At 43.6% G+C, this 21,705-nt stretch overlaps 5 protein-coding genes and 1 long non-coding RNA gene across 13 annotated transcripts in view; 4 read left to right on the plus strand and 2 right to left on the minus strand.

The window, feature by feature from the left end:
• Positions 1 to 1,385: 1,385 nt before the first annotated feature.
• On the plus strand, positions 1,386 to 2,459 carry asdurf (ASNSD1 upstream open reading frame). The gene is made up of 4 exons (XM_025063910.1): positions 1,386 to 1,581; positions 1,782 to 1,835; positions 1,920 to 1,995; positions 2,318 to 2,459. The coding sequence occupies exons 1-4, from the start codon at positions 1,507 to 1,509 to the stop codon at positions 2,356 to 2,358; spliced, it is 246 nt and encodes an 81-aa protein (XP_024919678.1). The 5' UTR covers positions 1,386 to 1,506; the 3' UTR covers positions 2,359 to 2,459.
• On the plus strand, positions 2,361 to 5,538 carry asnsd1 (asparagine synthetase domain containing 1). Its single transcript, XM_025063894.1, has 4 exons — positions 2,361 to 3,754; positions 3,956 to 4,137; positions 4,522 to 4,788; positions 5,130 to 5,538. Exons 1-3 carry the CDS (start codon positions 2,387 to 2,389, stop codon positions 4,766 to 4,768), a joined length of 1,797 nt encoding a protein of 598 aa, XP_024919662.1. The 5' UTR covers positions 2,361 to 2,386; the 3' UTR covers positions 4,769 to 4,788; positions 5,130 to 5,538.
• Positions 5,091 to 7,216, minus strand: LOC103392407 (uncharacterized). The gene is made up of 8 exons (XM_008329011.3): positions 6,924 to 7,216; positions 6,499 to 6,588; positions 6,325 to 6,404; positions 6,115 to 6,230; positions 5,935 to 6,029; positions 5,550 to 5,618; positions 5,396 to 5,454; positions 5,091 to 5,310 (listed from the first exon to the last, which is right to left on the minus strand). Exons 1-8 carry the CDS (start codon positions 7,113 to 7,115, stop codon positions 5,190 to 5,192), a joined length of 822 nt encoding a protein of 273 aa, XP_008327233.1. The 5' UTR covers positions 7,116 to 7,216; the 3' UTR covers positions 5,091 to 5,189.
• Positions 7,217 to 7,491: 275 nt separating this feature from the next.
• On the minus strand, positions 7,492 to 15,884 carry sympk (symplekin). The gene is made up of 27 exons (XM_008329016.3): positions 15,750 to 15,884; positions 15,320 to 15,394; positions 14,992 to 15,057; positions 14,838 to 14,891; positions 14,646 to 14,719; positions 14,317 to 14,443; positions 13,984 to 14,233; positions 13,732 to 13,902; positions 13,408 to 13,647; positions 13,182 to 13,333; positions 12,954 to 13,104; positions 12,310 to 12,532; positions 12,080 to 12,230; positions 11,769 to 12,004; positions 10,785 to 10,866; positions 10,588 to 10,701; positions 10,321 to 10,468; positions 9,973 to 10,133; positions 9,777 to 9,885; positions 9,602 to 9,702; positions 9,423 to 9,513; positions 9,236 to 9,337; positions 8,957 to 9,144; positions 8,404 to 8,580; positions 8,233 to 8,322; positions 7,925 to 8,116; positions 7,492 to 7,836 (listed from the first exon to the last, which is right to left on the minus strand). Exons 2-27 carry the CDS (start codon positions 15,383 to 15,385, stop codon positions 7,663 to 7,665), a joined length of 3,690 nt encoding a protein of 1,229 aa, XP_008327238.1. The 5' UTR covers positions 15,386 to 15,394; positions 15,750 to 15,884; the 3' UTR covers positions 7,492 to 7,662.
• On the plus strand, positions 7,995 to 11,931 carry LOC107989778 (uncharacterized). Of its 3 annotated transcripts, none has more exons than XR_003052223.1 (3): positions 7,995 to 8,136; positions 8,250 to 8,698; positions 11,798 to 11,931. It is a non-coding gene; the product is annotated as an uncharacterized LOC107989778 (long non-coding RNA). The 3 variants fall into 3 exon arrangements; XR_001761269.2 differs by lacking the exon at positions 11,798 to 11,931 and adding an exon at positions 8,931 to 9,149; XR_003052222.1 differs by lacking the exon at positions 11,798 to 11,931 and adding an exon at positions 8,853 to 8,993.
• The window catches only part of LOC103392409 (solute carrier family 35 member F5), an 11,267-nt gene continuing 2,585 nt past the window's right edge, over positions 13,024 to 21,705 (plus strand). Inside the window, exons 1-16 of one of the 6 annotated variants that reach the window (XM_025063899.1) lie at positions 14,173 to 14,304; positions 14,392 to 14,494; positions 16,577 to 16,798; positions 17,315 to 17,404; positions 17,570 to 17,711; positions 18,378 to 18,527; positions 18,969 to 19,031; positions 19,221 to 19,302; positions 19,602 to 19,795; positions 20,035 to 20,116; positions 20,207 to 20,294; positions 20,395 to 20,459; positions 20,542 to 20,646; positions 20,738 to 20,897; positions 20,999 to 21,089; positions 21,369 to 21,523. In XM_025063899.1, coding sequence (XP_024919667.1) covers positions 17,577 to 17,711; positions 18,378 to 18,527; positions 18,969 to 19,031; positions 19,221 to 19,302; positions 19,602 to 19,795; positions 20,035 to 20,116; positions 20,207 to 20,294; positions 20,395 to 20,459; positions 20,542 to 20,646; positions 20,738 to 20,897; positions 20,999 to 21,089; positions 21,369 to 21,523 — 1,370 coding nt within the window. In that variant the 5' untranslated portion in view covers positions 14,173 to 14,304; positions 14,392 to 14,494; positions 16,577 to 16,798; positions 17,315 to 17,404; positions 17,570 to 17,576. Of the gene's footprint in view, positions 13,149 to 14,172; positions 14,305 to 14,356; positions 14,495 to 15,839; positions 16,799 to 17,314; positions 17,405 to 17,569; positions 17,712 to 18,377; positions 18,528 to 18,968; positions 19,032 to 19,220; positions 19,303 to 19,601; positions 19,796 to 20,034; positions 20,117 to 20,206; positions 20,295 to 20,394; positions 20,460 to 20,541; positions 20,647 to 20,737; positions 20,898 to 20,998; positions 21,090 to 21,368; positions 21,524 to 21,705 lie in introns of those variants that run through there. The other 5 variants (XM_025063897.1, XM_008329014.3, XM_025063898.1 and 2 more) reach the window with 5 other exon arrangements.

The raw sequence follows: 21,705 nt of genomic DNA on the forward strand, positions 1-21,705 counted from the left end.
AGTCAGTGCCTGTGAGAACATATTTGGAGCTGAGCGTCGACAAAAGGTTAATCTGAGCCTTTTATGATCTATTCAAGGATCACACTGAGCCTCAGACACTGAGCTGCTGCAAACACACGACCACACCATTAGTGGCCCCGGTGTGTCAGCCATGTCCCGGGTTCACTACCTGTCATCAGCGGTCAGGACGCTGCTGTGTCATTCAGGTGCATCTGTTCCTTTGACCGCTCCTCTGCAACAACACGCTGTGTTTACACGGGCTATTTTTGTACCTCCAGAACAAAAATATGAAGATGACTCGTCCGCCGCGGCACTCTGTTCACTGTTGTGAAAAGAGGTGATAGACGCACACGTACACACACACACTAGAAAAGGACGGTCCCCTGAAGAGCACTGTACATGAAAGACTGTGAGATTGGGTTGGGTTTTAAAACTCTTTTCAAAAATCATTTCAGTGATTGATTCTGGTCATTCAGTCACCTGACTGATTTTCTATTTTTTCCAGAACCGCGGCTGTGGTGTCGTGGTTTTTTTTTCTGTCTACACCAGAGAACAACAAACATCAAAGGTCATCTGGCTGTGACACCACCTGGTTCCTGGGATTGGGTGGACATCTGGCTGCGACACCACCTGGTTCCTGGGATTGGGTGGTGAACACCTGACAGTTGTATTGGATCAATAATATTGCAGCAAAATGGGCAACACACCAACGTCAGACCACCACCTGGTGGTGGAGTTGTTTGTTGTGTTAAGGTTTCTTTGGACCTTTGACCTTTGTTGTTCAATTTAATGTTTGGTTTCACAGGTCAAAACCGAAAAAAAAATCCTGATTGGACTGTTTTAGTGCTGGTGTCACAGATCACAGACCACCTGTTCTGATTTGTACAGCTTTGAAATTTAAAATGTTTCCACTTTGTTATAAAACTCTTTACTTTAAATGTCTGCATTTAAGTTGTACGTGTTGAGATTGATGCAATATGGGTCATTTGTTTTAAGTTTTTAAAATGAAATGAATGATTTTATTTATTTTACCCAATGTAAATATGTATGGCTGTTTAAAGGACAAATCAAACTAACCAATTCAATATGAAAAAAAAAAAGAAAAAAAAGGAATAAAGTCAGGCCCGTGATGAGCGTCACTTATTTTCATTGCTAAGATGTGGCGAACCTAACTTAAAGAAACTATCTTATGTTTACTTTGCACCATCTAGAGGCCAGAAAAGAGGGACTTAATGCTAACAAAGATAAATTACCATTAAAAATATGTTAACAATTATATGTTTTATATATCTATCGTTATAATTATATATTATTGATTAATAATTGAAATATTTTCTTAGAAGGTCATTTCCCTCCTTTATATTACTTGTGTAAATGAATCGATAGAGCAACAGGAAGTACCAAGCTAACCCGGAAACACTTGGGCTACACGCGGCTTGCTTCTTCTGTTTTGCTCCGAGTACAAACGGCTTCAAAAGTCTTTATTGTGAACGGAGTTCGCTCGAAATGTCCACGAATAGTCAGGATAACAAAGACGGTTCTGACGAAAAGTCTGCGCTCAAGGAAGAGCTGAACAAAAAGGTACCGATGTCCGTTTGACGTGTAGCTCGAGCAATAGAAGAGGCTACAAACACCGGGCTAACTTTTTATCCAGTAAACACGCACATAAATAAGATACAAAAACTTTGTATAAATAAGGAAAAACCCGCATGTTTTTACAACACAACTTAAAATATGAGTTTGTCAATGAAGCTATGAAATAATGTGTTGTTAAAATCCAGGTCAAGGAGAAGAAAATTGTCGTGGACGAGCTTTCTAATCTGAAGAAGAGCAGGGTGAGAGCTGTTCGTCAGAAATGTTTTAAATGTCTAGTTTTATTCCCATGTTTAAAGTTAATTGTGATGTTGTTCCTTCTTTAGAAAGTGTACATCCAACAGAGAAACAGCAACGTCTTCTTCTTGGCTGACAGAGGACAAACACTGAGTCACTGCAAAAGTGAGCATTTAAATTCATACGAAAGTTTATCGCAGCTTCATTGGGTCTAAATGTTGAATTCTGCCAAATCAACCTTTCTTCTTCTACCTTCAAGTCAGAAAACAAACGGTTTCATTTATACATAACTAGGTATTGTATGACATCTTGTGGTGATGTAATTTTATAAAAAAAAAAAAATTTTTAGTGCATTTTATGTCAGCTTTTTCATTCGTACAGATTTGTCTGAATGTATGTTATGTGGTTATTTTAACAGATTTAAACAAACAGAAAAGAATGACCCAAATACTTGAAGTGACAGTAACAGTACTTTTTCTGATCTCAGAGGAACTGGACGTCATGAAGAAGGACCTGCAGGACATGTAAGACAGACCCCGTCCACATCTTCACAGCCATGTGTGGAATCTCCTGTCTGTTGAGTCTGTCGCCCGCTTGCTGTGAGTGGGACACGAGGGTTTACGAACATTTGAAGAGGAGGGGGCCTGACTGTAGCCATGACATCACCGTCACCAGCAGCAGTCCTTTTTACCAGTGTTTATTCTCCGCCCACGTCCTCCACATGCGGGGTGTCCTCACCCCCCAGCCTCTTCAGGACAGCACGGGAAACATACTCATGTGGAATGGGGAGATTTTTGGGGGTCTGCCAGTGACGGCCACAGAAAACGACACAGTGGTTTTACTTCAGAGGCTGTCGACCTGCGGCAGCGCCTCGGGTATCCTGTCTGTTCTGTCCAGTGTGCGGGGGCCGTGGGGGTTCGTTTACTACCAAAAGGCTGCAGAGTATCTGTGGTTCGGACGAGATTTCTTTGGAAGACGTAGTCTGCTGTGGAAGTTTGAGGCGGGGATTTTAACGCTCACATCTGTCGCTGCCAACTTGTGTCAAAGTGATGAGTCAGTCTGGCACGAGGTCCCGGCTGTGGGGGTGTACGGGGTAGATCTGAGGGCAGCGTCTCGGGCGGACCGGCTGACGTTTGAGGTTTATCCCTGGACCTGTACGGGAGCAGACGACCTTCCTAAGGTCGATACGATATCTGAGTCTGTTCCCAACGGCTGTACTGTCGTAGTGAACCAATCAGGACTGTCGCTCACCTCCCCTGTGTGTCGCCTCAATGTGGCGCTGCCAGAGCTCATAAATCACTCCCAGCCGCCGGTCGATGATCTGGACCATCTGCTGACCAACACGGAGGTCATGGATGATGTCGACAGTCTTGTCCACGTCCTGAGTCAAGCAGTGAGGCGGCGGGTCCAGGCTCTGCCTCTGGTACCAGATGGTGATGACGACCGGGCCAGTGTGGCCATACTCTTCTCTGGAGGCATTGATTCTATGATCCTGGCGGTCCTGGCTGACCGTCACATCCCTGCAGAGAAACCAATCGATCTGCTCAACGTCGCATTCAAACTGCAGGAGAAAAAGAAGCAGAAACAGTCGGTGAAAAATTCTAAAAAGAAGCCAGTGACTGCTGAGGCTGATGTCACTGATCCAGGAACGTTCAGACCCTTCGACGTTCCCGATAGAATCACTGGGAAAGCAGGCATGAAGGAATTACAGCAAATAAGTCCAGAAAGAAGATGGAACTTTGTTGAAATCAATGTAACACCGGAGGAACTGAAGACGCTGCGGGGGGAGCGCATCACCCACCTGGTGTGGCCTCTGGACACGGTGCTGGACGACAGCATTGGATGTGCTGTGTGGTTCGCATCCAGGGGGTCAGGGGTCATCATGGAGGGCGGCGAGACGCGGCCTTTCTCATCCTCAGCCAAGGTGAGGCACTGTTTACACCAACAAGTGATATTAATACTAGGGTTCCAATATTAACTTTTTGTAGATATTACAGATATTACATATATTTCATAATGATGCTAATACTTAATATCGGCAGATAATATCGGACATCTCTGATTAATATTCATTCACATACAGTAAATCAGTACTTGGTACTCACTGCCACGTTCTGTGTCGTAGGTGATTTTGACAGGGATCGGAGCAGATGAGCAGCTGGCAGGTTACTCCAGACACAGGGTCCGTTTTAAGACGTCTGGCCACCAGGGTCTGATCCAGGAGCTGGACATGGAGCTGGGCAGGATCTCCTCCAGGAATCTGGGCAGGGATGACCGGGTGATCAGTGACCACGGCAAGGAAGCCAGGTGGGTGTCACCGATACTAACTTAGTGACAATCCAATCCTTAACAACCCTGTAATAGGGATGTCCACCTAATATCAACCGACTGATATTATTGGTCCGATATTAGGATAATTATGTAATATCTGTAATAATTATCAGTTTTTCCTCCGATAATGAAAACCCGATAACACAATATCTGGGTTTTGTCAAATATGCTGGAATTGCTTGCAAACGGCTGCATATATCGCAATCAGAAATTAAGTGTTTACACAGTATGGGCATATCGGATATTGGCAAAAAGTGAATATCAGACATTCCTAACCACTGTAATTGAGCAAAGCACAACCCTGTTCCACCAAAGAAGAAGCGTTTCAGACCATGAACCTTGTTTTTCTTGAACCTTCAGATTTCCGTACCTGGACGAGGACGTGGTGAGTCACCTGAACTCCCTGCCCGTGTGGAAGAAGGCAGATCTGTCGCTCCCTCGCGGCGTCGGGGATAAACTCCTGCTCAGGTTGTTGGGGAGGCGGCTAGGCCTGGCTGAGTCCGCAGTCCTGCCCAAGCGGGCCATGCAGTTTGGCTCCCGCATCGCAAAGATGGAGGACGGCAGAGAAAAGGCCTCGGACAAATGCACGCGGCTCCTGACTGGTTAGACAGACCTGCAGCTAAGAGGGTGAGACGTGTCAACAAAATAAAACTAAACCTAACCCTAAATTAAAGAGGAATCTGTGCTGGTTCTCCTGCAGTGATCCAGTCTGGTTCTGTCCAGTTTTAGGTTACCTGTCATTTTGTTTTGATTCTCACTGCAGAAAGTCACAAATTGGATATTAAAATTTTAATTGTTAAATCAAATCAATTATAAATGACTATAACAATTTAGTCATTATTCTTGTGTCTGATGACTGTGTGTAAATGAATGTGATTGCAGAGATTCCAGTTATTTTTCAAAATAAAAGACCTTCACACAGATAATTAGTAAAATAAAAATAATCTTTATTGTTTTCTTCTGTGCAGCCTGGTTCTGGTCCAGACCTTGGTACTGGTCAGGAGCCAAGGGTGGTTAAGACCTCTGATCTACACCATGTAGGACTTGACGTCTTGAAGGTTTTCTCTGAAGTACCGATCACATTCTATGTAGGAAGTCAAGTTTCCAACATCAAAACGCCCAGAAATCTGATGGACGTAAACTGGATTCCTGAAAACAAACAAATGAATCTGTGACATGAAGAATCGTTAACCATCGTTAATCTGTCACTGTAACCTGGATCGCCCAGAATCACCTTGGAATGAGCCACGACACAAAGTTTCCCGGTGCGTCCCTCTGTTCAATCGGAGCTTCCTATGGGGGGGGGTGATGGTGTTACTCAAACATTCTGTTCAGTCAAAAGTTTCTCATGTGGAAAAATAAAAACTCTCTAATCGTCACATCATCACCTTCTTTTCCTCGAGGAACACGTCCAGCTGAGGGAGACTCGTCTTTGAAAACACGTAAAAACAGGGACACTGAGGGGAAAAAAGAGAAATATTTACCTGGTTAACCGTCAATATATGAAACAACAACGTTACAGGAAAACACTGTTGGTGTCTGTGGAACAGGTTCTGTTTCAACGCCTGAATGTCACTACGCCTACGTAGGGACCTGACGTCTGGGTTTAATAGTCGATCACCGCCACCTACTGTTACTAAGGTTATAACGCGCGATTCATGTTTTATTTCACATGATGCGAATTGTCACATATTTGTATCGATATTTAACAAATTTCCGATTCACCGTTACACCCTCAGTAGTAACGATGCGGCGCGTTCCTGTGGAACTCACTGCTCTCCTGGAGTCGGTCTCTGATGGAAGAGGTTTCTCCTTCATGCAGACACACAGCTCAGCATCAACTTCCAGGATTCCGTATTTACGTGTTTCTGTGCAATATTAGAATAAGTTACTTTTAAAAAAAAAATAAGAAAAAATAAATATTTTTTTTAAATTTCTCACAGGAGAAAGTACCTTCATCTCTGCACTGGTACGACAGTACTAAGCAGCTGTCCTCACTCTGGAGTTGGAGGTCAGAGAACTTCTCGGTGATTTGTCGGAGACTGAAGTCTTCTTTGAAAAGTGTGTCTCTGTGGAGCAGCGGAGGAGGATTTGACAGTAAGGATGCCAAGTCAAGTATCGATATTTGGGGAAAATAAAACAACAACAACAAAAAAACAATACCCTCCAATAACTACTACATGGTCCTGTATCTTAAAATGTTTCACAGCGAGTTGGAGGCAGGCCACAGCACCGAGACGGTCCTGGTGAAGTAAGAAAAGTACACGCTTTAGAGTTTTTTTTAAATTATTTTTTTAATGTAGTCACTTCCACAAACACGAGTGAAATTGGATTTACTTCGTTCGTCTTTGTTTGGTCGCTGAGAACTTGGACCTTTGGGAAAGGAGCGGCCCACTCTTCAAACGCAGCGTAGTACACAGCGTTGGTCTGTGGACAGAGTGAGGGGGAAAAAGGGGGAGACATAAATATGACCTCTGTCCCACATTATTGATTGGACCCTCACCTTCACACTGCTAGCATTATCCCACCCCCAACCTCCCATCCGCTCATTCCATGATTAAAAAAAAGTTTTCTTTACGTTTTTATTATTTTAATTAATTCAGATTTAACACATAAGCACCACCTGCCGGGCTGGAAGAGGAGCTACATCGGTGCGGGATGTAAACAGGATGTTTTCTGCGTGTCATGGTGAGAGTTCAAAGATTACTTTATGACTGTTGGAACGTATTTGTTTGATTATTTGTTTGTTTTTTATCACCTACCACAACGTAGATGGAGTCCACGGCGGCACAGGCGCTCAGAGCGTTGACCCAGTGACTGATCAGAGCACAGTTTCCTACCGGCAGCAGCGGCTTCGCAGTCCCGGCCAGGTGAGCGAACCTCCCGCTACTGTCTCCCTCCACATCCCTCTGTAGCCTGGTACCGTAGCCAGCCGCGAGAACCACGGCCTTCATTTTCCCCTTTTACCCACTTTGTAAGTGAAGCACAGTCTGTGGGTTGAACTATAACTATAACTTACAATCGAGCAGTACTTTTCCTCTCGCGAGACCGGGCAATCAGGTCTGGCGGATGACTTTCAATCGCGCGAGATCACGTCGCTTCCGGTTGATATTTTATAAAATAAAATTCAATTCAATTTAAAACTTACGTCTTTTTATTTAAAATATAACAATAACCTATTTATTTGAATGATGAATGTTCGGACGTGGTCGTAAATCCGAAGATACAAACACAACGGTATTAAATTGTACATTATCTTCTCTGTATACTTTAACTCAGTGTGGACCTTTGTATCATCTGATAATCTCCAATCACATCAGTGACTTGTTATAATAAAACAAATGAGCAGAGCTGTGTTTATTTATTTAACACAAAGACAAATGAACGTTTCCAAACACAGGGTTCTCCAAAGAACTGAGTGTAGCAAAAATACAAAAGAAAAACTTTTACAGTAAATCCAGAGTTTATGTCTTAATCACCGTGTGTGTGTGTGTTCAACAGTTATTCTACATCCTCGCTGTCACCTGCAGCCTCAGCTGCTGCCTGTTCAGCTTCAGGTTCTTGTTCTGGCTGCTGATCGTCTGGGTGGAGGGGTTCTGACTGTAACCCCTCCATCGGTTCTTCAGCTGGTTCTGGCTGAGGGGACGGCGTCTCACTCCTGACTGCAGACTCGCCCTGTGTGAAATCACATCATTGTTCATCTTAATGTCATGAAAATGTTTTTTCCATTTTGAGGTGAAAACGTTCTCGTTGTTTCTCGTACCTGGGACACGCTGTGAGCCTCTTCCTCCTGCGTCTCCGGAGCCACTTGTTCTTGTTCCATCGGTTCTTCTTCCTCTTTTGGGACAACTGTGTCCTGCTGCTCAGACGTCTCAGACATTTCAGATGTTAGGACTGCAGCAGGAAGTGAGGTGGTCTCAAACACAGGGGCGGCTGGAGCAGCCACTGGTTCCATCTGGATGAGAAGACACACAGGTACACACTGAATACACACACACACACTAACAGGTACACACTGAATACACACACTGAATACACACACACTGACTGACTCTGTGTCCGACTGCTCACCTGCTTCTCCACCTCAGGCTCTGCTGGCTTCACCTGTAACTTCCTTTGAGACTCCAGGACGACCATGATGGATGCAGGAATGTGAGCTTGCTGTTGGGCAGAAAAACAGAGGTTAAATCCACGGGTCGTGGCCTTAAAGACTGAGCAGCGATGTACAGTGGAGCCATTTACCTGCAGGGGGGTGAAGGAGAGGACGTGCTGTAGAAGAGGTTCTCTCATCTCTGGGCAACGTTCAAACACACTGTTCAGCTGGGCGGGGGGCAGCTGGAGGAGAACGCTGTAGGACTGAGGCTTGGTCCTTTGGCAGCACTTCACAAATCCTTCCCAAACCTTTGGGTACTTCCAAACCTGTACGAGGACCAAGGACCAAGTTAGTATCTGATCCAGAGGACGGAGACCAGGAGAGACCCAGAGAGAGTCTAGAACACACCTGGGCAAACTACGACCCGCCAAACACTGGTACAAGGTATGTTAAAGACTGATGTCAATCCATCTGTTTCATGCATTACATAAATCAACTGCAATTTTGCACGTTTAATGTCTACCGCCATCTTGTAGACATTAAACGTGCGAAAAATTATCTCTGAAAGTTTAGGTTTATTCTTGTACATTTTGTATAGATTATTTTGCCCAACATTCTACATCCAACCGATACCGAACCGGCCCACCAGTCAAATCTTGAACCTGGTTTTGTCTAGAAGCCGTAGCTGGACTCTGTCCTGACCTGCTTCACTATGAGACGAGACAGGATGTTCATGACGAATCCCCCCAGTCTGGGATACATGGTGAGGGACTGGATCACCGTGCGCATCAGCAGCATGGGGAGGGGGCTGTGGTCCATGAGCTGCTGCATCACCACAGCCAACACCTCGGACGTGTAAACATTCCTTTCCCCAAAGCACAGATTGGTGGCTGAGGAAAAAAGAAAAAAAAGTCAAACAGCTTCAAAGTCTGATCTGAGATCCCAATAATAATAAAGACACAAAGCATTCACAGCACTGACCTTTGATGATGGACTTCATGTCGCATTTGGTCGAGTCGATGTTGTGTAACGCAATGAGGAGGTCTCCTGGAGTCAGAGGAGACACGGAGGAACTTCCCTCGCCTGAAGGAAAACACAGAACTGTTAAAGTACCTTTTGTTTGTTTGTTTGTTTTATTTATTTAAGTTTTTAAATCCCAAACTCTTACTGTGTTGAGTCCCTAACAGTCGGTTGAAAACCTCCTTCACTACGATGGGGTTGAGTTTGATGAGCTTGGGCAGAGCCTGGATGACTTCGTTCTGTTTGTGGAAAGAAGAAAAGAGAAAGTTTGACAGACTGTGTGAAATCACGTGAAGGTGCAGCGCGGTGTCGACCGTGGAGTTTCACCTTCTCCAGACCGTTGATGACAGGGATGAGGAAGCGGACATCTGGAACCCGTTTGTGGTAAAGGTCTCTCACTCTCTCCACCAGCTCTGGAGACGGAGGAACTGAACAGGACAGAGAACTGATTTACATCTGCTCAGGTGTTTCTCCCACGACATGCTTTTCCTTTTCCGTTTACCTTTATCTGTCAAAATGTGGAGACAGCGCGTCACCAAAGTTTCTGCTCCTTTCGGACAGTTCTCCACCAAAAGCAGGAGTTCCGGAGAGTTCATTCCCATCCCACGAATCTACAAAAGACCAGGAGGAAACAACTCAGCAGAACTGTCTGATACCACAGGTCCAGAGACACGGACAGAACCCTAGGGGTCACTCACGGGCTGCTCTATGGCTCGGAGAACACTGCGCTTTATGTCAGCGATGGCCTCGGTGTAGACGGACGCCAGTTCATGGACCAGACGGTGGTTGAGAGGAAGAAGAGACAGGTAGAGGAAGAGACACTGTCTCACCGTCTCCTCCGTCCAGGGAGCGGCCACTTCTGTCTCAGACAAACACCAGAGTTAATACAGTGGAGCGGAACCACGTCCATTCAACGATGATGAAGAAAAAGAGAAGTAAACAAAACCGTTTCACAGAGAATTATTATAATTATGCCGGCCGATATTATCGGACATCCCTAATTAAAATATTTGTCACTCAGTCCTAGAGAAACCATGCGTCCAAACCTGTGTCTTTGTCGGCCCCAAACAGCAGAGAGGGGGGGTTGGGGTGGACCAGGAGCTGCAGGTAGTTGAGGGCGAACTTCTCTACGTAGTCTCTGAGATGATCTTTCTCGTACATGCGCTTTAAAAAAGCCAGAGCGGTGGTCCGCACCTGGAACGACATCACAGTCACACAGAGACTTGATTGGACCGTTGGTGTAACATCACAGAGACTTGATTGGACCGTTGGTGTTTTCAACAGGAAACAGGAAACATAAAAAAAAAACCCACCTTCTCTTTTTCATGTGAGCTGAGGTCCAGCAGAACGTGCAGGTACTGGAACTGCCTGGACGGCCGTTTGACGATGAGCTCCTTCAGGGTGGTCATGCCCAGATACACCCGGGACTGGAACACAAGGCACAGCAAACGACAAACGTCTTAGACTTTGACCAGTCAGAGTCAACGATCTGCAGGACGTCGTCTCTCACCTCGTCCTCACAGTAGCGTCTTATCACTTCCAACGCCGACTCTGTGATGACGGGAGCCTCCAGGACCAGTTTGGTGAAAAGACTGTGGTCAACAACGGCAGTTAGTACACACACACACACACACACACTAGGCTTTCAAACTGCCAATGAAAAATGAGTGTGTGTAATGTTCCTTCTTTGACCTCCTGCTAATGTCACGACCTCAGGTGTAAATACGAAAATGCATCACACATTCACACTGTGTGGCTTCTGTTCTTTTTTTAACCTCGTTTTATTTCCTTTGATGTTCTGTGCGATAGCTTATAAGTTTTTTTCTCCAATAACGAAACTGTTGACCAAGATTTAATTCACATACGTCTTCTGTTCCTCTTTAGTAGCAGTGTTAGAAAATATCCATACATTGAAATATCGCAATGATTCAATTCATGATATTGATCGATATTCTACAGCACAGTATTGATTTTTTTTATTACCAATTACCAGTCCTATATTCATGGCGTTGGGTATAGTATGACGATATATCCCAAGATATTGTATCGTTGGACTGTTTGTTGGTACTTTCGCAACAACCAACAGTCAATATTTTATGCAGTAATTTAAAACTAAAAAAGCCATTTTTTCAATTCACGATATTGATCGATATTCTACAGCACAGTATTGATTTTTTAATTACCAATTACCAGTCCAATATTCATGGAGTTGGGTCATTTTATTTCTTCTATTGTGCGCTATACTGACAGTTTTACTACAAAATTGTTTAAAAAGAAATTCCAATATATTGTATCGTTGCCCCTGTATCATTATACGCATCGACAGATTCTTGCCAAAACACATCCGTAGTGTTGAAACACCACTATTTGTTGGTACTTTCGCAACAACCAACAGTCAATATTTTATGCAGTAATTTGAAACTAAAAAAGCCATTTTTACTGCTGTGTGGATGGTGTTGTGTGGAGTGGGCGGTTCCCGTGTGGTTGTTCTGACCCGTCTCTCTGCTCTGGTTTCTCCTGCAGGCCTGACAGCAGCGTGTAGAGACAGTGGTCGTAGCTCTCCAGCACTCCTGACGGCAGCTGGCTCAGGTACTTGTTGTACTCCTGGTACAGGAGGGAAAATGCCAGGTCACTCCTGGTCCTGATGTCCTCCAGGATAAATTCCAGGACGTCTTCCTTCATCACTCCGTGAAACTGTGTCACGAGTCTGGAGAGCAGTTTCACTCGAACCTGGCCCACAAAGACGAACCATCATTAGACCGCAGACCAGGCACTCGTGGGTTAGCCAACAGAATTGGGACATACGTGGGACATTCCACTCTGAGAGATGGCCTTCTCAGAGTGCAGGATGCGTTTGACAGCCTTGAGGGACAACTTCTCGATCTGACCGTCTGATAATGGCTGAACCACGTCGGACAACCTGAAGACTTTTTTCCTCCCGCTCGCCCCGGACATCCTGTGACGAGGACCGTTTGGAGTAAAAGCCGTGAAGGTTTGGCTTAATAATCATTTGAAAAGTGTCACCTTTTACTCACTTTGTCTGTGCAGAAGGCAGGATGGGTTCAGGAAGCCTCTTGGCTGTGGCGGGGACCCCCGCGGTCGGTGCCTTTTCAGTGTAACCCCCCACCACAGAGATGGCTTGTCCAATCATCGCAGCTGGGAGTTTGCGTTTGATGAGCAGGTCTTTGCTTCCGTGCTCGTCTACGGAGTCTTCTTCTTTGATGGCTTCGTCCTCTCGGGCCTTGCACTGCTCCAGTCCTAAGATACAGACGGACAACAATTAACCTTCCACACACAGACCTGAGATCAGACAGGCCAGGAACAGAGCTGCATGTTAGAACAAAGACTAGCTTTATCATTTAATGGTTCCTATAGTATCGCAATATATTGTATTGTTGCCCATGCATCGTGATATGTATTGTATTGCCAGATTTTTGCCAATACAAAGCCCACTAATTAATTAGTGTGAACTAATTTATATTGATTAATACATTGAAACAAAAATGTCTCATTTCATTTTTGCAGAACAGTAAGACGAGGAAAACCATCTGAAGGATTCAAACCAACAACCCGGCACCTGGAGTCTGTGAGTCTCTCATTTTGTTTTTGCAGAAAAGTAAGACGAGGAAAACCATTTGAACAACCCGGCACCTGGAGTCTGTGAGAAGTTTTTACCAACCTGGACCGATTCCAGCTGCAGTCATCTGTGTGGCCATCAGCCTGGCCAGATGTTTTATCTGGGCATCAGTTCCTGCCGACTCCACGGGTGTGTATGTGGCCTGGAAGGACGCCGGCATGGCATCAGGCAGGTAGACCATGCTAATAAGAACCTGCAGTGGACGACAAGGAAGAGGCTCAGACTGACCGTCTTCAGGTAAAAGAACACCTCAGACCGTGCATCACTCACCAGGTTAGCTACGTTCTCCGAGGTCAGCAGTGGACGCAGGAATTCTGCTGTCAAGTCAATAGCTGACTGTGCGACCGGTACAACGGCGGGCTTCGGGGCTGCAAGGGGCATGGGTTCCTCTTTGTCCTCATCGTCTTCCATCAAGGCGGGTTCTAAACACGAGGAACACATTTTCTAATTTCTTTTCTACAGGAGTCAAACCGGCGACTTTGTCGAAATAACTCACCCATCTTGACCTTTTTCCCCTCGGTGTATTGCTCGTGGCGAGTTCGTTTTCGCTGCTCACGCACCGGCGGTGTGGAGCGGTTTATTTCACTCTGAGGCATTCCAAGGTCCAGGAGCAGGGTGCTGATTTGACCCTGGAACTCCAGGCTGCAGGGATGTTTGAGGACGGCCACCAGGTGGAGTTTTAGGTTCTTTCTTACGCTGCTGACCTGGGACTTGGCCAAAGTGGGCGGCAGGTTTGCTATGAGTGTATAGAAAGTAAATAATGATATGAGATAAGTGACATCCAAACACATGTTCATTCTAAAAGAGTTTGGGGACGTACCATGCAGCGTCTCGTACGCCTGTACGACCTTGGACATAAACATTGGCCTCTGACGTGCAATAGTGGCCAGTGAACCTAATGCTGTGGTGAGGTTGATGCTGGAAATAGCTGGGTGGACCATAAAGTTGAGCAGCTTCTCCAGTGCAGACTTGCCCTCCTCACACAGGACATCTGTTGAGGATCAAAACGTTAAAAGGGAAAAAACAATCGTGGCACGACAGGTTGAATTTCTTCAGTCGACTGTGTTCGTACCGTAACGAATGTACGAGTGATCTCTGGGGACTTTGTCCAGGCGGATGTCCCCCTCCTGTCGTTTAGGGACGTCGGAATCAGGTGTCCGCGGCGACAGCGTGATAATCAACGATTCAGTGAACTTGATGGCATGAGTGCGTACGCCGTCATTTTCAGAATCCAGCAGGGCCAGAACATCGCCTTTCATTTGCGTTACTAAATCCCAGCATGCCTCCTGCATTTCTGACACCGACTTAGAGTGCACAAGCCACTGGCATGAAAAAAAAACAAGGAGTGTAAAGACAAAACGCACAGCTAGTATCAACTTAAGCACAACAATGGGTATGTGTGTACCTGCAGGGTAACTTTGTACAGCTGGGTAAGTGTGAGGATGGCTTTTTTCACCACATTCACGCTCTCATCTTTCAGTAACATGTTGAGGTTCGCAATGAGTCGGATGAGAAGCTCATTGTCCCTTTTACTACAAAACACGAGGGAGAACGCATCATTTGAAATTCACAGATGTACAACTGTGAGTATTAAGCACACATCATTTGGTGACAACCAGGCATTACGTTATCAGGTTTTTATTATCGGAGGAAACACCGATAACAATTCTTATGCAGATGTTACATAATAATGCTAATATCGGTCGGCTGATATTATCAGACATCCCTACTCACCATGCTTCTTCGATGAATCCTATGATGCACTTTCTCACTTCGATAGACTTGTCAGTCTGAAAAGCAATCATTTCCTAGAGAACCACAAAACAGTGGACAGAGTTTTGATGTCAAGTTTTTGGGTCCATACTACACACTTCATTTTTAATATAGTAGGATTTCTTATCACAGTATCTACAGTAGTCTGCTTACATCCAGGAAGTTATCTAGTAGTGAGGGGTCCTTGTTGATTATGAGTTCCTGGACCTAAAAGTTCATCAGAGATGCTTGTCAGTGTGTTATTACTTTTATATAATTGCCATCAACTGATTAATTTCTTTCATTTCTCATTTCATCAACCACCAACCTGTTTGAGCAAAGTGAGTTTTTCATCTGTGGATATCAGAGCAGCCTGATTCAACAGGTCCACCACCTTGGCACACACAAGAGAATCCACAGTTTACAATAACACAGTGAAAAGATCCATACTTCAGAGATTCAGCTTTGTGATTTTAAACAAGGTCTAAGCAGTGGTTAAAATGCTGTCAAATATTCATCTAATATTTTAACTTTAATGAAATAACAAACGTGATAATGGATGAGCAGCAGAGAATTCTATGGTAAATCAAATTATTTTATTTAATTTACCCACTTTTTCTCTTACATAGACACTTTTTTTTTTTAAAAAACACTACCTTTTCACTTGTGGTCATGTCGACAACACCGGCCGTGTCCTCCTCTTCTGCTGAGCACTCCATCATTCGCCTCCCCTTAGTTTGTGGACAATAATTTGTTCAAAGATTCGTCTTAAGAGATCACTACGATCTCTGTAAACATTTAATAGCAGGAGATACACTACAGCTAAGAGGCTAACACAGTGACGTTGTTGTTATGTTAGTTATACTATATTGTTATACATCTTACTTAATGATAATAACACTAGAAAAACAAGCGATGAAATAATAGACTGGATATAAACAATCAATAGCGCCAAGTATTAACAACACTTTGTTCTGACTTCACTGACGCATTAGCCCCTATGCTAACGTCAATGCAGAACCTGTAATGTGTGATTAAATATGAACAAACATGTAACGACTACACACAGCTGAAATTACTTCTTACTTTGTCTTGGAGAAACCGATACTATTGGCTATGGCAAAACACGAACTGGCGTAAGAAATTTAACGCAGTCACAAAAAAAAAGAACCAGCGTTCATTCACTGAGCTCTATTACAACTGTGTGGCAGCCATGTTTATCAAAACTAACGGCCCCACGTTTTCTTCTACTGTTATTCAGCGACTGGCGCAGACACTGGTGCCCTCTGTTGGAGACAATTAGTAAGCCGAGAAGTAAGAATATGTAAACAGTGACCTACTGAATAATAAAACAGATATACTAAAGATATACTTAATACCATGAGACATGACAACAATTTGGTGCAAAGCTTACTGCCTTTTATTTTTATTATTATTTTTTTAAAAATCGTATTTTATTTTTCACCGACAGGCAGGGCTGCATTGAAACTGCTGATGCCAACGAGTGGTACTGTAAACATACGGAGATGTTTACTATACATTCAGTAAGGCTGGGAGGGCCATCGTTTAGGTGACGTTGCAGTAGTGTGGGATGATGGGAGATGGAGTTGTGGCTATTCCAAATGTTCGAGGTATTAAGCTGAGGTTGGAAATAGCGAACAATATCTGTAAACCCTACGTTGACTCACATCCTCAATTTTGCTCAATACTATTTTGATGTAGTTAGAATGTAATGTATCACCATCAGAAAACGTTGTTAAAATTCAAACTTATTGTTTTTTGATTCCTTTGTTATTTTTTATTATTTTGTAATATATACATGTAATATAGATAACTTACTTACGAAAATATTTGAATATTTTACGACTTTATAACGAATGAATGCTGTTATTTTTCTCTGTTTTTTTTTTCAGGCCTTCCCGCTTTACAATACGAAACAGTGACTGCATATCCCAGAAGCCTCTGCGCACTACAAACGATGTCACCTGATAATGAAGGAGAACTAGAATGCTAATGTTTACCACCAGTGGACTGTCAATAATGTTATCACCTGGTTAATTCTGTCGATAAGTTTACGCCATGAAAAGAGAGAAGTCGATAACAGCGCTGGCCTCATGACTGCTTCTGTTATTCAGGTAAAACGATTCGTAAATAAAACACGAAGCTTGTTGGCGCTTAGCATGTCATCTGGTGTTTGTAAGCAAGACTACGTAGCACAGCGATGCAAACTGGTGAAAGCGTTCGAGCTGAAACTTTAGCTTTCCTATTGAATGCTAAACGATTTCTTCAGTCATACAGAAACATTAAGTACACGATTGTTTAATTCCAGCTTGTAACTTTGGAATTAGTAACACAATAATTTATCTTGGTTAGCTATCAGACTTTGGTGCAGCTCCTAAAGTTAAATTGGCCGTATAAGCTAACTGCTACTACAATATTTAGTTTTGTTTACTTTCGTGACCTTACTAAACTTTTTGTTAGCAGCTGTGTCCACTGCTGTGTCCACTGCTGTGTCCACGTAGCTAACTGATGTAATATAATTATTTGTTGTTTAATTGCAGCTATTCTAACTGGAAACATTTACCCACGGGACTTTAAATGTTCAAAGATTTTTTAAGTACTTTTTTTCTCCTTTCTTCTCTTTGTTGCAGTGTTTTGTTTTCAGTGTGTTCGTTGGTTTCCAGACAGACAACTGCCAACACTTCAGAGCACAATTTGAGAGTAAAGTTGTGCAGTCCAATGTAAGTCATCACCCAGGATAGATTTGCCTACTTTTTGAAGTTTATATTGTGGACAAGAAGCCCTTTGAATATTTGTTACCGTGTTTGTGTGTGTGGTTTTTTTTAGAATGTTCAGATGATATCAATAATAAAATAATCAGATATAATGTGATCATCTGATTTCAGTGCATCAATGGAATGGGTGTTCGTCATGAATCGGATGAGCTCTCAGAGTAGTGCTGCAGCCCAGCGGAGGCGGATGGTTCTAGGGGTGCTGATACTCCTGCTGGTAGACATCATCTGGGTCGTCTCCTCTGAGCTGACATCCGTAAGAACTCACACACAGCCTTACAGTAGCATTCATAGCAGTTTCAATGCAGACCTTCCTGTCGGTGGAAAATAAAACAAGATTTAGATTTTTTTTTTTAAATAATAAAAATAAAGTCAGTAAGGTTTTGCATGCCTTATGGTCTTGACTATTTTATTATTCAGTACATCACTAGTGTGATATCTTTACAAATTCTCACTTCTTTGCTTGCTGTTGTCTCCAACAGAGGGCACCGGTGTCTGTGCCAGTTGCTGAATAATAATAATAATAATAATAAGCCAGTTGCTGAATAACAGTAGAAGAAAAACCAGAGTCTAAGAATAACAGTAGAAGAAAAACCAGAGTCATTAATTTTTTTTACAACAGCCAATAGTATTAATTTCTCCAAGACAAAATAAGAAGTCAGCTGTATGTAGTTGTTACATCTCTGTTATTTAATCACACATTACAGGTTCTGCATTGACATTAGCCTAGAGTCAGAAATGTGTGTCAAAGTGTTGTTAATACTATTGTAATAATTTATATCCAGTTTATTATTTCATCATGTGTTTTTCTAGCGTTATTATCCTTAGCCTTGTAGCAGTAGTGTGTCTCTCACCATTACATGTTTACAGAGATCGTAGTGTTTACTCTTTAGAAGAGTCATACTTCTGACTGTTTCCACAGTACATCTTCAAGCAGCAGGAGTACAACAAACCCTTCTTCAGTACATTTGCCAAAACCTCCATGTTTGTACTTTACCTGCTGGGCTTCCTGCTGTGGCGCCCCTGGAGGCAGCAGTGCACTGGCACTCTGAAACGCAAGAACTCTGCATTTGTAAGTAGTCTGTTTAGAATTTCACAGCATGAGACAGTGGCAAACACATCAATGAAACAGTGGTTTTATTGATGTGTTAGCCTGGATGTTCATCACAGCTTTGTTGACTTTATTAGCTGTAAATATCTACACCAGACGACGAAGTTTGGCTGTTGTCACAGTCAAATACAGTTTAAATTTTTGTCTTTATATCTGTATATAATACATTTTTACAAACCATTTAAAATGTCTAGCCCCTTTAGCTTTAACCTACAGCACTTTAACGGCTACTATACTGATAGTAGGGCTGTAAGAAAATATAGATACACTGAAATATCACAATATTTTATTTCATGATACCGTATCGATTATCTACAGCGTTGTGTGATATGCGATATGCCCGTATCTTCCAACCACTTAATTTCCGATTGACCTGGTGCTCTGACAGTTTTGTTTGTGAAGTTTGCAGATGCTGAGGCCTACTTTGCATCCTGCACCACTGACAGCTCAGTGAATGACAGTTTGGTAAGTACTGTACTGTGTCACTTCACTATTTTAAACCTACACCCGTTTCCAAAGGGAAAATGGAACCAATGCCATCTGACATTTAGAGAGGGTCGGACAAACACTTAGTCAAACTGATGTTAATCCCTTAGCCTTGATCTGTATCTTTCACTGAAAGCCTGCCTGACTTCCTCTTCCTGTTTGGTCCAGAGTGAGCCGCTGTACGTACCAGTCAAGTTCCAGGACGTGCCTGCAGATCACTCAAACTGTTTGATTGGAGAATGTGAATCCTGTGAGTACAAACGATTCTTTCCCTTTATTAAATGTTACTAGTTATAATTTGGGTTTGTAAAAAGCATATAAACAGCAGAGGGCAACGCTGAGCCACGCTGAAAGATATAGATATATATAATAAATTGTAACACTGTCCATTATGAACTTTTTGCTGATATGCCGATATTGTCCAAACACTTAATCTCTGATTCTGATATCAACTGATACTGATAAACCGGGTCAGTGGTGGCCTGATGGTTAAAGAAGTTAGGTGCCTAAAGTTCCTCTGAGACCTGTGTCCTGTTACTACAACAACAGCCACGTCCAAAAAGCAGCGTGTGCGCTTCAGTAACATCATGGAGGTGAGACAGCTGCCCTCCACCCAGGCTCTGGAGGCCAAGCTGTCCCGCATGTCCTTCCCCGCTGCCAAGGACCACGAAGCAATGCTGCGGTCGGTGGGCAAGCTGACCATCACTGACGTGGCCAAGATCAGCTTCTTCTTCTGTTTCGTTGTAAGTCTGATACTTTTTACCATTTTCCAGAGACAAAAGTTTAAAATGAACTAATGAAACAAAGAAAAAGGAGGATTAAATGTCAGCAGATTTATCATGATGAAATAGTTTGTGACATTTTAAGTCATGTTAACATCAACAGTTAAACCTTTTTCTTTGTTAGCATTTCATTTTCTCTTGACAAAAGTCTGTCATTGGTCGTTTGTTTTTCTGTATAATTGGAGTCTCTTTGTTTCCAGTGGTTCCTGGCCAACCTGTCCTACCAGGAAGCTCTGTCTGACATGCAGGTGGCGTTTGTCAATATTTTATCATCCACCTCAGGTAAACTGACACTCTGTTCATTCCGTCTGTGGTTCTCCGTCTGTGGTTCCTCTCTGACTCACCCGTGCTCTCTCACCTCTCTGTCTTCAGGCCTCTTCACACTCATCCTTGCAGCCATATTCCCCAGCAACAGCAGTGACCGTTTCACCCTGTCCAAACTCTTAGCTGTGGTTCTGAGGTGAGCACTGACAGAACCTGTCAGTCAGATCAGACTGTACGTGAGGTGCTGTATTTTTAGATGTAGTCATCTGCTAACCATCTGTCTCCCCCTGGTGTAGCATAGGAGGAGTGACTCTGGTCAGTTTCTCCAGCATGGAAAACTCTGAAGAGAACGGTTTCATAGGTACTGATGAGGACAAACGGTATCACATCAGTCCCTGGTACTGTACTCTCTCATGAGATGACATTTACGTATTTGTGATCAGGTTCTCTGTGGTCATTGGCTGGAGCCATTCTTTATGCCGTCTACATTGTGATGATCAGGAGACGAGTGGACCGAGAGGACAAGCTGGACATTCCCATGTTTTTTGGTGAGTTTACCAACAAGTACCAAGACTTCCTTCACACAAAGATTTGAATGTAATGAGAATATTGTATTAATGCGTTGTCTTATACGCTCAGGTTTTGTTGGTTTGTTCAACCTGCTGCTGTTATGGCCGGGCTTCCTCCTGCTTCACTACACAGGCTTCGAGGCCTTTGAACTCCCCAGTCAGCTGGTGTGGACGTACATCATCATCAATGGGCTGATCGGTACCGTCCTGTCAGAGTTCCTCTGGCTGTGGTGAGACCAAAGTTCTGTTAGTCAACGCTGTGAAATGACTCGTGTCTCGGTGACAGCCTGACCAGCTAAAAGTTCCGATGTCGATGTTTCTGGTTCCACAGGGGCTGTTTCCTCACGTCGTCTCTGATTGGCACGCTCTCCCTGAGCCTGACTATCCCACTCTCCATCATGGCGGACATCTGTATGCAGAAGGTGAGTTTTCTCACAGCTGGTATTCAACAGTCTGTGTTTTTCATCAAGTCAAGAAACTAAATAAGTAAATGTATCAAATCCATTTCCTTTAAATGTTCCTTCAGTTTGGGGAGAGAGTTTGGGTAAAAATGAGTCAAAATGAATGAAATGAACACGTATCTGAAGACTTTTTCACTTATATATGTGTACATTTAAACTCCTGACTACTGTTTGAAACAAATACACTGTAGTAGTCGCGAATACTTTGTACTTAGAACGGTCTTCTGCACGTGTCGACAGGTGCATTTCTCGTGGCTGTTTTTCGCCGGTGCGGTTCCCGTCTTCCTGTCCTTCATCACTGCCACGATCCTGTGTCACTTCAACAACTGGGACCCAGTCCTGGTGGGACTACGGAGAGTTTACGCCTTCCTCTGCAGGAAACAGCGAATTCAGAGGTAATCTTGTGAGTCTCCTTACTGCCACCTGCTGGCTATATGTCCTTCTAGTTTAATCTGGAGAATGTCCTGATGACGGAGCAAAAGAAGAAAACCAGAGAGAGAGACTGTCCGGCTACAGCCTGTTCCTTCTGAACTGATGAACCGTCCTGTGTATGTTTGGTTCCCTTTCCAAAAAAAGG

This window comes from Cynoglossus semilaevis, chromosome 16 (assembly GCF_000523025.1).
Source record: "Cynoglossus semilaevis isolate Cse_v1.0 chromosome 16, Cse_v1.0, whole genome shotgun sequence".
In the NCBI taxonomy this organism is placed as follows: domain Eukaryota; kingdom Metazoa; phylum Chordata; class Actinopteri; order Pleuronectiformes; family Cynoglossidae; genus Cynoglossus; species Cynoglossus semilaevis.

Excerpts from the sequence above, each read along its gene's own strand:
- asdurf (XM_025063910.1), top strand. The coding sequence starts at position 1,507 with ATGTCCACGAATAGTCAGGATAACAAAGACGGTTCTGACGAAAAGTCT. Across the intron at positions 1,582-1,781 it reads AGGAAGAGCTGAACAAAAAG|GTCAAGGAGAAGAAAATTGT; the intron begins GTACCGATGTCC and ends GTTAAAATCCAG. Across the intron at positions 1,836-1,919 it reads CTAATCTGAAGAAGAGCAGG|AAAGTGTACATCCAACAGAG; the intron begins GTGAGAGCTGTT and ends TTCCTTCTTTAG.
- asnsd1 (XM_025063894.1), top strand. The coding sequence starts at position 2,387 with ATGTGTGGAATCTCCTGTCTGTTGAGTCTGTCGCCCGCTTGCTGTGAG. Across the intron at positions 3,755-3,955 it reads CTTTCTCATCCTCAGCCAAG|GTGATTTTGACAGGGATCGG; the intron begins GTGAGGCACTGT and ends TCTGTGTCGTAG. Across the intron at positions 4,138-4,521 it reads GACCACGGCAAGGAAGCCAG|ATTTCCGTACCTGGACGAGG; the intron begins GTGGGTGTCACC and ends TTGAACCTTCAG.
- LOC103392407 (XM_008329011.3), bottom strand. The coding sequence starts at position 7,115 with ATGAAGGCCGTGGTTCTCGCGGCTGGCTACGGTACCAGGCTACAGAGG. Across the intron at positions 6,030-6,114 it reads GTACCAGTGCAGAGATGAAG|AAACACGTAAATACGGAATC; the intron begins GTACTTTCTCCT and ends AATATTGCACAG. Across the intron at positions 5,455-5,549 it reads TGTTCCTCGAGGAAAAGAAG|GAAGCTCCGATTGAACAGAG; the intron begins GTGATGATGTGA and ends CCCCCCCCATAG.
- sympk (XM_008329016.3), bottom strand. The coding sequence starts at position 15,385 with ATGATGGAGTGCTCAGCAGAAGAGGAGGACACGGCCGGTGTTGTCGAC. Across the intron at positions 13,105-13,181 it reads CGGAGAACGTAGCTAACCTG|GTTCTTATTAGCATGGTCTA; the intron begins GTGAGTGATGCA and ends CGTCCACTGCAG. Across the intron at positions 9,703-9,776 it reads CCACATTTTGACAGATAAAG|TTCCTCCGTCTCCAGAGCTG; the intron begins GTAAACGGAAAA and ends TGTCCTGTTCAG.